At 34.8% G+C, this 15262-nt stretch overlaps 2 protein-coding genes across 4 annotated transcripts; both read left to right on the top strand.

Annotated features, from left to right (window-relative positions):
• Positions 1-2671: 2671 nt before the first annotated feature.
• LOC108342176 (protein POLLENLESS 3-LIKE 1) lies at positions 2672-6062 on the top strand. Its single transcript, XM_017579897.2, has 5 exons — positions 2672-3065; positions 3426-3638; positions 3994-4142; positions 4238-4306; positions 4399-6062. The coding sequence occupies exons 1-5, from the start codon at positions 2853-2855 to the stop codon at positions 5639-5641; spliced, it is 1887 nt and encodes a 628-aa protein (XP_017435386.1). The 5' UTR covers positions 2672-2852; the 3' UTR covers positions 5642-6062.
• A 1012-nt stretch (positions 6063-7074) lies between these two features.
• Positions 7075-11886, top strand: LOC108341592 (histidinol dehydrogenase, chloroplastic). Of its 3 annotated transcripts, none has more exons than XM_052879424.1 (13): positions 7075-7409; positions 7490-7542; positions 7644-7716; positions 8194-8295; positions 8704-8805; positions 8923-8994; positions 9065-9127; positions 9272-9313; positions 9486-9545; positions 9656-9766; positions 10470-10640; positions 11139-11239; positions 11371-11509. In XM_052879424.1, the coding sequence occupies exons 1-12, from the start codon at positions 7212-7214 to the stop codon at positions 11229-11231; spliced, it is 1140 nt and encodes a 379-aa protein (XP_052735384.1). In that variant the 5' UTR covers positions 7075-7211; the 3' UTR covers positions 11232-11239; positions 11371-11509. The 3 variants fall into 3 exon arrangements, with proteins under 3 accessions (XP_052735384.1, XP_017434747.2, XP_052735383.1); XM_017579258.2 differs by having other exon boundaries at positions 7076-7409; positions 11149-11239; positions 11371-11886; XM_052879423.1 differs by having other exon boundaries at positions 7271-7409; positions 7490-7534; positions 11149-11239; positions 11371-11886.
• Positions 11887-15262: the final 3376 nt, after the last annotated feature.

Raw genomic sequence — 15262 nt, 5'->3', positions numbered from 1 at the left:
TATAAGTAGAAATCTCGTGGAAAATAATGAGAATTCGGTGTCACTGTTTTCCTGACACATGACACATGAAAGAGCTACGTTTGGTTTAGCTTTTTTTTTTTTTTCACTGTCTGGTCTAAATAAAGGCCGTATGTTGACAACAGTGAACAGAATTGAACATAGCAGAATATTTTTTATTAGAGTCCTCGAAATTTAAAGTTGAATGAATACCTCTCTGTTTTTTTCACTGTTTTTTCTTTTTTCCCCTCCTGATGGTATTGAGTGTAGATTCATGAGTAAATGAGAATTTGTAGATGTATCTGAAGACAAAATTAAGAAAAAGAAAAGAAAAACAGAGAGTATGATGAGAAAATTTTTAAATTTAAACATCGGAAATAAAATACATGATAAATTAAATTTATGTTTTTAACTATTCAAATCCATTATTAAATAAGATAAAATATATTGTTACTTGTGTTTTGATTATCTAGTCTTCTTTTATTTTATTATTTTCCCATTTTTTTTCCATACCAAGTCAAAAACAATCTATTTATTCATTATCCATTTCTTTTATTCATAGCTAAATTTATCTAATTTATTCAGATATATAAAAAATCATCACAAATTCACAAGTACATTTATCAAGTTTTTTCCTCTATTATTAAGTAATGAGCAAAAATTAATTTAACCAAATCTTTTTGGGTTTTAAAATGTTCAAAAATTATTTTCTAAGATATCCATCCATGAAAATTTGTTAGTGGACGGATTGGATCGCATTTTTAAAAGGATTGAATTGAATTTTTACTCGATTAAAATAGATTAACAAAAAGCTTATTCAAATTATTGTAATTGGGAATAAAATTTATCCTGTTCAACTTTTCATCCTTAATTAGCACATGACATATCTCGAATTTATGGCTATGGGATTACAATTTTTCTAAATAAATTATCAAAGTTAAAGGGTAAATTTGGAATCAACATCTAATAATACATTTTTGAATAACATTTTTATTGTTGATTGAAAATTACAAAAATATATAGGAGACTCCTTTGTTGAACCTTAATTAGGGTTAAGAAGAAAATTTCCTTACCAATTTGAATTTCGAATTCGATGTTGAGTATTAAAAAGAGTAATTGACTACTTTATCCCTCCACGGTATGTATTGTGAATGAAGAGCACGAAAATAAAACTATGATGATAGATCTAATTTGCTTACGGCGCATTAGGTTTAGATGAAGTATTGTTAGATAATTCCTCTTTATACTGTTATATATACGTTTTTGTATATACTGTAACTTAAACTTAAAATTAAAATATTAGAATACGTTGGAGTCTTTTGCAATTTAATAAATCGAATACCATAAAAAATAAAAATATAATGAAATAAAAGATTAAAACATCCTCATCAAAATAATAAATGAGTTTTACTTAATTACAAGAAACATAAAAATTGACCGTAGTAGAGATCATATATATCTTTAACATATTTTGTAAAAAAAATATATGTTAAAATATATTTTATAAGTTAATCTTAAATCTATTTATTAAATTGATATCAAAATTATATTAACAAAATTTGTTGTATGTATTAAAATTTTCATAAACTCTTAACATATTCCTTAAATTTAAAATCAAATTCAAGAAATTAGTGTATAGTTCAGCAATGAAATCACAACGTTCTCATATTAATACCATAAGTTAAATACTATATTAATTATGAACTTATTACATTATTAATATTATATAGTTTTTTATTCATTAATTACATATTTATTACATTATTAAATTATATGACTCATGGGTTAATTGTTTTTACACATACCCCACTCACCGCAGTAGGCAAGAGGCAATAAAAATAGGTTTCAATTGTATTAGAAAATAAAGAGCATGAAAATGTACAAAATAAATCGATCATATAAACTGCATCCTGTAAAAATCTGAAGTTATATATAAATAATTGATATCAAGATCTTATGATGGAAACATTACAAAAAAATTAGAAACTTTGATTGGTAAAATAAAATAATATTAATTTATTTTCTTAATTATCATAATAATTATTTAAATTATTTACATATTTTTAGTTAGAAAAAATACACTATGCGAGAGGCTTGATACGGGATAATTTTGTTTTATACCAATGATTGTGATTTTCTGAAAAAATATTAAATTTATTTGATATCAATGTTGGGGCTATTATTATATTACATTTTTTTTTGTCAAAGTAAAAAAATTAAAAATGAACTCTTTCTGAATAAGAAAAACTCATCCTGTAAAAATCCGTTTTAAAAAAAAAACATAGATGGAATGAACATACAAAAAGAGAATGAACAATGGACTTAAGTTTAAAGTTTATTTATTATGATGTTTTTTTAATATTTTATTTTCAAAATAAATTATAAAAATTATATTTTGATAATTCTATTACGAAAATAATGTTTCGAAATTTCTAAAATTCTGAAATATCACTTTAAAAATTATGGAGATGAAATTAAAAATTATAGGGGTACAGAAATAAAAAGTCTCTGAAGGTATAATTGAAGAGTAATTTAGGCCCAATTTGGAAGCCCAAATATAAAAGATGTCACAAGTGAAAAACGCTGGCCCAATAACCCCAACGGCTAGTAATTATAAAACGGCTACTTTCTTTTACAAATTTTTCTTTCACCTTTCTTTTCTCGTTTCATTTTCCTTTCACTTTCTATCGTTGAAGCACTCATTGCTGGTGTGCTTTTCCCACTCTGTTAAATTGGTTCTCTTTCTCTCTTTCGCCTTCACACCCTTCAACTAGAAGGAAGAAGAAGAAGAAGTGGGGTTCTCTTCTGTTGAAGAATTCAGTTTTAGTCATCTGGTTAAGAAAGTTCTTGTCGCCATGCTGTTTGAAAGAGGCTCGCCGGCGAGGTGCTTCATGACACCGCCGCCGCAGCCGCCGTCTCCATGGAAGACCATACGTTCACGCTCTCCCAGTGTGCCATTTTCAGAGAGAAAGAAATCACCAAGCTCTTTGAATAAAAATGATCTTTTTCATATAATTCACAAGGTCCCTTCCGGGGACTCACCTTATGTTAAAGCCAAGCAAGTTCAGGTAACTTTTTTTTTCTTCTTTTTGTTGTTGTTGAATTTGGATGGTTTTCCTTATTGGGGCACGTGCTGTTCTTGCTTGTTCCTTCACTTCTTGGTCTTGAGGTTATTTTCGCGGGAAAGAAAGTTTTTGTGACATTTATTTTCTTTTGTTCTTTGGTGTTTCTTTTTTTGTTAAAGAATGTGATAGCATCTGATGGTCTAAGTAATTAAGACCCTCAGTGTTTTGCCATTAGAGAATTCAGGGGGTGGGCGTGAATGACAACTTGAATTGTTAAGGGATTCATTGGTTTGTTTTGTTTCCTTCATTAGTCTTGTTAAGGGATCTGAGAACTTGACTGTTAATATGATTTTTCTTTTACAGTTAGTAGATAAGGATCCGGGAAGAGCAATTTCCTTGTTTTGGGCTGCCATCAATGCTGGAGATCGTGTTGAAAGTGCCTTGAAGGACATGGCCTTGGTAATGAAGCAATTGAATAGGTCCGATGAGGCAATTGAAGCCATCAAATCTTTCCGTCATCTTTGTCCTTCGGAATCTCAGGATTCTCTTGACAACATTTTGGTTGAACTGTTTAAGGTAAAAGCTGGTGGATCCTGTTTTGTTTGTTGCTGTTTTTTGTGTCGTTAACTGAATTAAGCTTTAAACCGCCTGTGTCTGATGTTACAATCTTGCATAGTGGGGTAAGACCGTTGTTGTTGCATGTATGTTGCTATACATAACATAGTGGGATAAGAAGCTTACTGTTGTTGACTTAGGGATTGGATGTATGTTGGTACACCTTTATTACTGGAATAAGGCAATTGTTGTCGTATGTATATTGAAACACCTCAACTAGTGGAGTATGACTGTTGTAAGTTTTTATATATGTTGGTACACCTCAACACATAGTGAGACAAGACTAAAATTGTTCTATGGTATGTTGTTGAAACAGAGGTCAGGCAGGGTTGATGAGGAGATCGCCATGCTTCATCACAAGTTGAAGCTAATTGAAGATGGCATAACCTTTGTGGGAAGGACTACAAAACAAGCAAGGTCTCAAGGGAAGAAGATTCAAATAACTGCTGAGCAAGAGATATCAAGGTTTTTCTTTTACATGCGTGCTGTTTTTTCATTTTGCATTAAGTTTATGGACCTTGCACCTTTACTTGACTTTGAATTTCTCTGTATTCATGCAGAATACTGGGCAACTTGGCCTGGGCTTACTTGCAAAAAGAAGACTATAAAACTGCTGAAGAACATTACCGGTGAGCCTTTAAGATGCAATAAAAAATGGAATTTATGTTTTATCTCTTTTACTTTGAAGAGAAAAGTAACAGTTCCTTGTTTGTCTTCACAGGAAAGCATTGTCTTTTGAGGTTGATAGGAACAAACAGTGCAATTTGGCAATATGTTTGATGCATATGAACAAGATCAAAGAAGCAAAGTTTCTACTCCAGGCAGTACGCACCGCTACAAAAAATAGAAAGATGGACGAGTCCTTTGCTAAATCATTTGAACGCGCTTCTCAGATGCTAATTGAGATAGAGACGACATCATCATCATCTGATAATGCACCATTTTCAATGACGAGTTTGCCTCAGTGCTCTTCACAAGGCTTTGAGAACTCAACTAGGAAGAGCTCTGATAGAGTTAAGAGTAGGACAGAAAACCAGTCTGACACATCTGAGGGGGATGTATCTCATGCCAGGAGGAGATTGTACCAATCCCCTGATCCTGGTAGAAGAGACCTGAATCTGTATGTTCCTTGCACAAAGCCAAAAAGATGTTCATGGGGCTTCAACAATGGATATCGAAGGGAAGCTTGGGGAGATGTCCATTCAGATTCTAAATCTTCATTTGGGACTCCTCCCAAAGATAAGCATGTCACGAGGATGCTGAACGCAAGAGAAAATGGTTTGTCTTCACCTGCCAGTGAAAAATGGAGGGCAAGTACACTGGAAGGTCCTGCTCTACTAAAGCATGAAGATACAACAGTAACAAGTTCTGATTTGTTACACACTTTGAATACAGAAGCAGCAGTGGAGTTTACTGACCAGGAGAAATCTTCTGCAGGAGACAGTGGCCATAGATATATCATGTCAGAATCACATGCCATGGTTGAGAATGATATCGATGACTTTGCTTCCGGAAATGGAAAACCATATGAGAAGAAGAGTTGGGCAGACATAGTAGAAGAAGAACAAAACGAAGAGAATGACTTCTTCAGTGGATACATCAATTTTGATGGTGAGGACGGTGCAGAAGTGTTTAATGATGAAAATGAAGACTCCAACATAATCTATCAAAGTCCTTGGCCACATAATCAGCCTGAATGGTCAAGCAAAAAGCTTGAATCTTTGGAACAGAAAGATGAATACTATGCATCTGGGAGTGCCATTTTGTCAAGGAATCCAACAGCAAGGCGTTCTCTGTGTTTCAACCCGGAACTGAGTTCAGAATCAGCATCAAAATCACCAAAAAAAGTTTCAGACTTGGAAATTCGGGACTCATTGGGTGGGGAGAAGAAGCTAACTAGGAGAAGCAGGTTACAGGTGTTTCAGGATATTACTCTTCTCCCTGAAACCCCACGATTAGTCTAAGATTTATTTGTCTCTACACAAGTATCCTCATGGATGGGGAAGGATCACATTGTTGGCTTAAATAAGGATCGTATGGATGGAGAATGATCACACTGGTAAGAGTTATTGGTTTAATTACAGGATCATGGATCACAATTATTGAAAGAAGTTATCCATTAAGGTAGCTTATTCTTTCATTCAAACTCATTTTTTATTTGTAATAAGTTCTGTAGATCCATGTTCATCTACCAGAATTCGGTAAAATAGTTGCCTCCGGTTGTATTGAAACTGGAAGAGTGCCAATATTTCTGGTACACTCACAGATTGTTCTTCAATTTACTAGTTTCATTACTGACATTATGCACTGCTCCTTCTACAATGAATAGAAAAAAAAAATGTGCTTCTCTTTGTTCCTATATTAGGATTTGCAACTTATTTTCATGTTTACAAAAAGTGTACAAGTTTCTCTAGTGGTGTTGAGACTGAAAGAATGGCTACTTCTGGTACCAATTTTCTCACAATCAATGAAAGAAAACTAGTATGCATTGATCTTTCTACGGGCAATCTCTGAAAAATCACTTTTTTTGCCTTTTATAATTTTGGTAGAGGTGTCAAACGAATTAAATTAACTCTAGAAATTTTCTAATCTGAGTGACACACCATAAATTGATAGATTAAGTGAATTAACTTGTTTACGCAAGTTTTATTCTCTGAACTTTGTTCATGTATTGATCAAAATCCTATTGACTTAACCTATCTATTTATACCAATACAATAAAGATGTTCACCAATTTAAGAATTTAAGAGATTAGAAGGTGATAATATAAGATTAGTAAGTGAGTTAAATTAACAATGTCACTTAAAAGTCATGTCAGTAAATTTAAAAAAAAAAAAAACTTAACGACAAATACTCAATTTAAAAATATAAATTTATTAAATACTTAATACATCACAAAATTTTATTTTCCAACTTTATGCCATAGTTAAAACATAATTATTGCAATCAATCAAAATATTTGTGTGTGGAGATCATGTCCAATTTTTACATTTGGGTAACAAATTAGAGTTCTTATTCTTTTAAGTGAAAGTTTAATTTTGATATGTTTTTTCCTGTAAAATACTTACGGTGTAAAAAACATTACAAATCATTCCACCATCATATTGAAAATTATATTTAAAGTGTTTTTTCATTAATTAATAGTATAATTTTTCACATTAGCAATATATTAAAATTAAACCCTTATTAGAATGGCTATTATAACATTAAATGTTTTGATTATACATCAATCTACAGGTGAATAACAGAATAACTGTTTATACTATCAGTATATTGTAATTAAATTAAAAAAAACTTTAACACATTCTTTGACTCTCATATAAAATAAAATTAACACAATCTTTTTTTATTTTTCTAAACTTTCCAAGTGATGACAAATACTTAAGTTTCTGTAATCAATACTTGAAAAATCAACAATAAACTCGTAGCCTTATATCGAAGCGAAGCGGCAAGCGAACTTAGCAGAGTGGTACTCTCAGTCAGTCCAACTCCGACCGACCACAGAAGCATTTCAACAACGTTGTCTACACCACCATGGAATCTGCGCTTACAGCTTCTAACTGGAACCGCTCTTTGATTCGAATCCAAAACACTAGACAACGCTTCCGTGCCACGCGCCCCACTGTAATACGGTGTTCTATCAACTCGTATCGTTTGTCCAAACTCACTCCCTCCGAGCTTCAGAGCCTCAAGAGCCGACCCCGCATCGATTTCTCTTCAATTTTCAGTGTGGTGAGTAATGGGCTTTTCTCTTTCCCTTTCCTTTCAGATGGGTCACGCTCAAAATTTTTCCTTTTCTTGCCCCTTTTCAGGTTAACCCCATTGTCGATGATGTTCACAAAAGGGGGGACGTTGCAGTTAAAGAGTTCGACTCTTCTTCTTTGAATGCCATCTATGATCATGATATTCTTTGTGTGTAGTTTCTTACCTTCTTTGCTTATGTAACTTCACCTTTGTGTTTTGTAGGTATACTTCAAAGTTTGACAAAGTTGAACTTGAAAAGATTGTTGAGATTGTCTCGGATCTCCCTGACCCCGTGGTATGTTTGTTTCAATATCCATACCTTGTCAAGGCATGTTTGAATTGAAAAAGAAGTTTTTGTTTTCATTATTTTGCTTTTCCTTTCAATTATAAAAATGTCGCCTTATTGTATTTCTTGTATTCAACTGTTTGTATATGAAATGGTGGAAACACTGTCAACCAATTAGAAATTCTCATGCATGATAAGTTTATTGCGTTTTTGTAAAAACAACTTTAGAACTCTACCTAGATTGGTTGACATTATAAAAATCTCTCTGTGCATAGGAATTGATCTTTAACTATTTTAAATACAAATTTTTGAAAAGAAATGAACTAAGTAAAAATAAAAACCCTCTAAATGCATATAAATTGGTCTTAACTATTTCTTAGTGTTTTGGTTGAAGATGTGCCTCTTATTACTATCCACTTTCTGTTTCGGTGATGTTGGTTTGGGTTCAACTATTATAATGGTTGTTTTGTGCCTTTTCTTTTTCAGCTCGATCCTCCTATTAAGGAAGCTTTTGACGTTGCCTACAACAATATTTATGCATTTCATTCTGCTCAGAAGTCACCTGAGAAAAGTGTTGAAAACATGAAAGTATGTCTATGCTCTTGCTTATAGGCTGGCTAGGTTGGGTGGACGACCAGGGGCTTAATGATTTAAGGCTGCATTGACACTTAGCATAATTAAACTTATTCTTGTGTGTTATTGAGTCAAAATAAGAAATATTTGGTGGTAGGATCTAGTTAATGTAGCTAAGTCTTGCAGCATTATCTAGGAATGGTTAAATAATACTAGTACTGGAAAGATAGAATGGATATAGGATATTTTTCAGTTGTGATTATGTACTTTTTCTGTCCTTTGTAAGTCTCTATCTTTTTATTTTTTTTAAATTGTTTTTATGTCACGTCATGTCATTTGATTATTATGCCTACATGTTTATTTGTTCTCGAGTTCTTCTTATTACCCAATTTATGTGAATCTTGAGTTTTCTGAAAATCCCAGGGGGTCCAATGCAAAAGAGTTGCAAGAAGTATTAACTCCGTGGGTCTTTATGTTCCAGGGGGAACTGCTGTATTACCTTCAACAGCTTTGATGCTTGCAGTTGTACGTTTAATAATATTTCAGTACCTCTTATGTCTTTCAATATTATATAATTTTTTTTATTGTGTACTTGATTTATCTTGCCCGATTTAGCTGATGGTTAATTATTTTGTATACCAGCCTGCACAAATTGCAGGATGTAAAACTATTGTTCTTGCAAATCCTCCAACTCGGGATGGCACTACATGCAAGGTGTTTATCTATTTTGTATGGAAGTTGTAGTTATGATGTTCTTCTTGTTCTGACCAGTGTTTTTCTGCAGGAGGTATTGTATTGTGCAAAGAAGGCCGGGGTAACTCACATTCTCAAAGCTGGAGGAGCACAGGTTCGAAGCATGATAGTATATAAGATAGCATTTATCTGGTTTTGTAATCTGAATCTACTATCGTTATATTTATCTTTATTCTATATGTTTGTATCATTCTTCATAAATTAAACATGATTCATATGCCATTTCTCTTCATTGTAGGCCATATCTGCTATGGCTTGGGGAACAGAAACTTGTCCAAAGGTGGCTAGCCTCTCCTTTAACCCATCTTTGTCGTTTGCTTCTCCATGATAGTTAATGGATTCAACTTTATTTCCTACTATTTGTTTTCTCTGTAATATCAAACTTATCATATCACCCCTTCGTATTTGTTTGATAATTTTAATTTTAATTATGAATGTGGTGAAATTTGCAGGTTGAAAAGATTTTTGGCCCTGGAAACCAATATGTCACTGCTGCAAAAATGATACTTCAAGTAACCATAGTTTTATTATATTACAATATATGATCTATTTTCTCTATTAGATTTCGTTTGTTGAATCTTAAATCTTCTTCATCTCTTTACCTTTTGAAAGTCTTCTGCAGAACAGTGAAGCCATGATTTCCATTGACATGCCGGCTGGTCCATCTGAAGTTTTGGTCATTGCAGACGAGCATGCTGTTCCATCTCATGTAGCAGCTGATTTGCTTTCGCAGGTTCAATAAGTTTTAATAATACCTCCTATTTGTTTTACTTGCAAAACATTATTCACCAATTCACATTCATTATGAAAATTTGTAATCTTTCTTTGTCATCAGCTTAGAAACAAAAGTCATGTTCTAAAGTAATTTTTACGTTATTCTAAAAGGTTTTATTTCTAGTTTCTACATAATGATAGTTTTCCAAAATTCAATATAGAGTGAATTCATAATACGTGTAACATAGGAAATAATAATTAATTGAAGATTAATCACCATATCTGGAAAACAACCAAATTTATAAACTATGGAGATGGGGTATAGAAGCATTTGTTTGTTTGTTTGTTTGTTAAAAATCTGATTATGATTTAGGGCAGTCTTAGTCGCCATTGAAGGTGCAATGAATACATCACACTGGAGTAAACATATTGAACACTTTTCTTCAGTTAAGGTTCATTCTGCAAAAACTTAAAATCGTACATAAACCTTAAACAAGACCCCAAACCTGCTAAAAATCCAGCTCTGATCATAAACAGTATATAAAAAATCAATACGATGTTCAAAGTCTCAAACATGCATGCTTCTCCATCATCCTGCCAAGCTATGACTTGAGGTTGATAAATCATCCCTTGTCGTCTGCATGCATTCTTTTTAGATGATTCGTAACATTTTTAGCTTCTTGTATACTGCCGATGTATATGGTTCTAATTAGAATTTTCAGGCTGAGCATGGTCCAGACAGTCAAGTGGTTCTTGTGATTACTGGAGATGGTGTGGATCTGAATGCAATACAGGAGGAACTCAGCAAGCAGTGCCAGAGTCTTCCTAGAGGCGAGTTTGCCTCTAAAGCTCTGAGCCACAGTTTTATTGTGCATGCACGTGATATGCTTGAGGTCAGTCCTGTTATCTTTTTTTTTTTTTACCTATTAAAAGCAGAGTGACTTGATCAGGATTAGTAAGTATCAAGGTAGAGAGGGAGGAGAACAATTTCTTTTGAATAACTAGGCCAGGCTGTTAGCTTTATGTGCCTTTATTTACAAATTGCACAGCCAGTGTGATTATGCATAATATTGGTTATACTTTTGTCGAGGAGCAATATAAGCCAGTCAAATTATCTTATAAACCCTACAGTGGTTTCCAAACATTTTTAAGAGAAAATCAAAAAGAGAAGAACAAGTAAGATAGGTCCACCCTAAAAATACAAAATAGCTTATGATGCACCTCTTTAAATGTTACGACGATCTCTTGATAGGTCATAACTTTCTCTGAATATATCTTTATTTATTTTTCAATCAACTAATAATTTATATTTATGTTCCGAATCTCCTCTCGGGTTATGTCTCAATTCACCTAACATTATTGTTAAGTTCCAAAAGTAAAAGTTATTTTAGCATCTTTCAGGCTATCAATTTCTCAAACTTATATGCACCCGAGCATCTAATTATCAACGTGAAGGATGCAGAGAAGTGGGAGAGTTTTATTGAGAATGCAGGTACTGCTACCTTTTGTTGCTTCTTTTTTTTATTATTGAGGGATGATGAGCTTTTATTCCTTGTCAAAGATACTTGTGTCTGTAATCTCTTAGAGGATCAAATTCCTTTTTGTTTTTTGCCACCTCTGTAGGTTCTGTGTTTTTAGGGCCTTGGACTCCTGAGAGTGTTGGTGATTATGCAAGCGGCACAAACCATGTCCTTCCTACTTATGGGTATGCGAGGATGTATGGTGGTGTGTCATTGGACTCCTTCATGAAGTACATAACTGTGCAGTCTCTCACAGAGGAGGGTCTAAGAAATCTTGGGCCATATGTAGCTACCATGGCTGAAGTTGAAGGCCTTGAAGCCCACAAGCGAGCAGTTACCTTGAGACTTCAGGACATAGAAGCCAAGAAGGTTTCAAGATGAGATAATGCTTCAATCCATTGTTCTCTTTATCTCTTGTAAGCTACCAACTTAGTTTTTGCAAAGTCTAGGGCAATTTGCATGATGAGATTACCTAGATTTAGGTGGTATTAATAGCTAGAGGTTATCATTTCAAGTTTATGTAACTAATGTTGGATTTATATTACAAATACGACTGCCTAATTAGGTGATCTTAGCTTTTTATCAATCAATAAATGAATCCTATGCATTTGCTGGACCATTATTTTCCTTGATAAGCTTGCTCAACTGTAACTGTTCTCCATGGAGTCCATGGCCAATAAAGTATTAGTTTCATGACTAAAGGGGCTTGAGAAAACTTGTAGAGAGAGAAACCTCGATGTCAAGAGTGAAGTGAAATCTTGTAAGACTAAGGAAAATATTTTCTTAATGAGTGTCTTTAACACATGTTAAAACATCTGTTACCATTTATTAGATTTTTCTATTACATAGAACTTAAAATTTGTACGATTTTAATCTGACTAATCTAATTAGTGTGTTACTAATGATTAGCAGAATAGGAACTATAAATTATTTGTTAGAAACGAAATTATATTATATTAAGATAGAAGTGTAATTTTATATATGGTTTTTAAGCAATTAAAAACATTTAATATGGTGGATAAAAGGTTATTGGTACAATCATTGTTAATATCCTTTTAATTAAATCATTTTTTATTTTGACATCCTTCAAGTAACATGTTAAAATACTTGCTCGATAAGTATTTCTTTGTGAAAAAAGGGGCTTTCTACTTATGAGAGTTCATTTTCAATTGTATGAATATTTTGTGGGACTTCAGTGATAGATTGTGTTCATTGGGCATGCAATCCTTATGCAGCAGATGTGAACCCTAAAAAGCAGCAAGGTCTTTGAGCAAATTTATGAATTTCTGTTTAAAAACATTTGTACAATGCAATCCTCTATTGATGGGTATTGGATGGGATGTTCCTAGTTGAGTTCGGCCGAAAATGGGTGTTTTAATTTCTTTTGAATGATTAGTGCGAGGGTGATAGGTTTCTTCTCAAGAAACCTTCACAAACAGTCACAAAATACACCAAACACACTATCAACTGATTAATAACCTCCTCTTTTTATTAACAATAATCCAGAATGTAGTATAATAGAGACAAAGAGAGTCTAACCTCCCCCACAGGATAATAATTCCTGTTAGAATTCACAATTAATAAAAAACTCCCCAAAACGTTTATTCTAAAACTATTTATATGAAGGTATTTCCCGCCCTTCCTAACTGCCAATGCAGTTAGGCTATTCAGGTTTCTTACGTCTTTCGTATACTTTCAACCTCCTAACATTGCCTTCCTCTTTTTCAGCAACCTTGTCCTCAAGGTTGAAGTCAGGATATTGATCTTGGATGGTGATCCTGTCTTCCCAGGTTGCACCCTCTTTTCCTCCTTCGTGCCACTCCACCAAAACTTGCTTTAACAGCTCATCTCCTTGCTGCACTTGCCTGCTGTCCAGAATCCTCACAGGCCAGTATGTTGGGCCTTCTCCCTGCACTTTAGAAGGTAAGTCCTTCTCCACCGTCTTGTCGCCTATTGCCTTTTTCAGTTGGGATACATGAAATACTGAGTGGATCCTAGCAGATTCTGGCAATCTGAGTCTAAAAGCCACTGCTCCCACTTGTTGCACCACTTGAAACGGCCCAAAATACCGGGCTGACAGCTTTGGATGCAGTCTCACTGGCATGGAAGACTGCCTATGAGGCCTGATCTTAAGACAAACCCAATCATCCACCTTAATATCCGTTGACCTCCTCTTTTTATTCGCCTGCTGTGTCATCAACTCTTGGGCTCGAGTTAAATGAAACTTTAACTGCTTAAGTGCTTCATCCCTTGTTCTTAGCTCCTGAGCCACCGCCTCCACGGGTGTTTCTCCTGGTATAAATCTACTCAAAGATGGGGGAGCCCTGCCATAAACGGTTTCAAAACGGGTGCATCTGGTTGCTCCTTGCTAACTGGTGTTATACTAGTACTCGGCCCAAGGCAGCATTGCATTCCAGCTTCTTGGTTGTTCAGAGCAGAAACAACGTAAATAACCCTCCACAATTCGATTTAAAACTTCTGTTTGACTATCTGTTTCAGGGTGATAAGTTGTACTCATCCTGAGTTGGGTGCCCTGCATCTTAAACAACTCCTTCCAGAACAAGCTGAGGAATAAGGGGTCCCTATCACTGACAATCAAAACTGGAATCCCATGCAACCTCACTATCTCTTTAACGAACACCTCTGCCACTGTCCGCACTGAATAAGGGTGTTTGAGTGACAAAAAAGGAGCATACTTACTCAAGCGATCAACCACCACCAATATTGTATCATAACCTTGTGATTTTGGCAGCTTCACAATAAAATCCATACTCACCTCTTGCCAAATCGCGTGAGGTATAGGTAAGGGCTGTAACAACCCTTGAGGAGAAGCTGCCAAGTACTTGTGTTGTTGGCACACCAAACATCCAGCAACAAAGTCAGTAACGAACTTCTTCATTCCCACCCAATACAAAGATTGGGCCACCTTCCTGTAAGTTCTATAGACCCCTGAATGGCCTCCTGTGCTGGTCACATGAAACTCAGCCAACAATTTGGGAATCCACACAGATTGGGCGGATATTAGCATTCTTCCTTTGTAATGCAACCTGTCATGCTCCAACGTATAAGCCGTGTGCAAATTTGGGTCCTTTTAGACTTCAGATATCACTTTTCTCAACCCTTCATCCTGCTCCACCTCCTTGAGGACTTCTTGAAAGTCCTGCCAATACGGTCTAGCATTCATGTGCAGCCAATACGGTCTAGCAATCATCTGCAATTCCTTTTCTTCCACACCTCTTTCTCCTCTTTTGGACAGGGCATCAGCCACCCTGTTAGTGCTTCCCACCTTATACACAATGTCAAAATCATAGCCCATCAGTTTTGTCATCCAATTTTGTTGATTTTGAGTTGTTATTCTTTGCTCCAGCAAATATTTTAGGCTCCGCTGGTCAGTATGTACAATGAACTTCTATCCTAACAGGTATGGCCTCCAATGTTGAATAGCCATTACCAAAGCCATTAACTCTTTTTCATAGATCGATTTGCTTAGAGACCTGTCCGATAGAGCCTTGCTGAAGAAGGCTATTGGTTTTTTTTCTCTGAGTCAACACTGCTCCCACTCCTCCCCCAGAAGCATCACATTCTATATGAAAGGGTTGGCTAAAATCTGGCAATGTCAGCACAGGTGCAGATGTAACAGCTTCCTTCAATCTTGCCATTGCAGCCGTAGCTTGATTAGACCATACAAAGTTACCCTTCTTCAACAACTCTGTTAATGGTTTCACAATTTTCCCATACCCCTATACAAAACGTCTGTAGTAGCCGGTTAAGCCAAGAAATCCCCTCAAAGCTTTTAGGTTCTTCGGTTCTTCCCACTCCAAGACAGCCTTAATTTTCTCTGGGTCCATCTCGACCCCTTCTTCTGAACTTTGATGCCCCAAGTATCTAATCTATCTTCTCCCGAATTCACAGTTCTTTTTATTGTCCACCCGTTCATTCTGTTGTAACATGTGCAGCATCAAACTCACTTGCTCCAGGTGGTCTTCCCAAGTAGA

Source organism: Vigna angularis, chromosome 6, assembly GCF_016808095.1.
Source record: "Vigna angularis cultivar LongXiaoDou No.4 chromosome 6, ASM1680809v1, whole genome shotgun sequence".
Lineage (NCBI taxonomy): Eukaryota > Viridiplantae > Streptophyta > Magnoliopsida > Fabales > Fabaceae > Vigna > Vigna angularis.
This window is presented reverse-complemented; position numbering and strand designations above follow the sequence as displayed.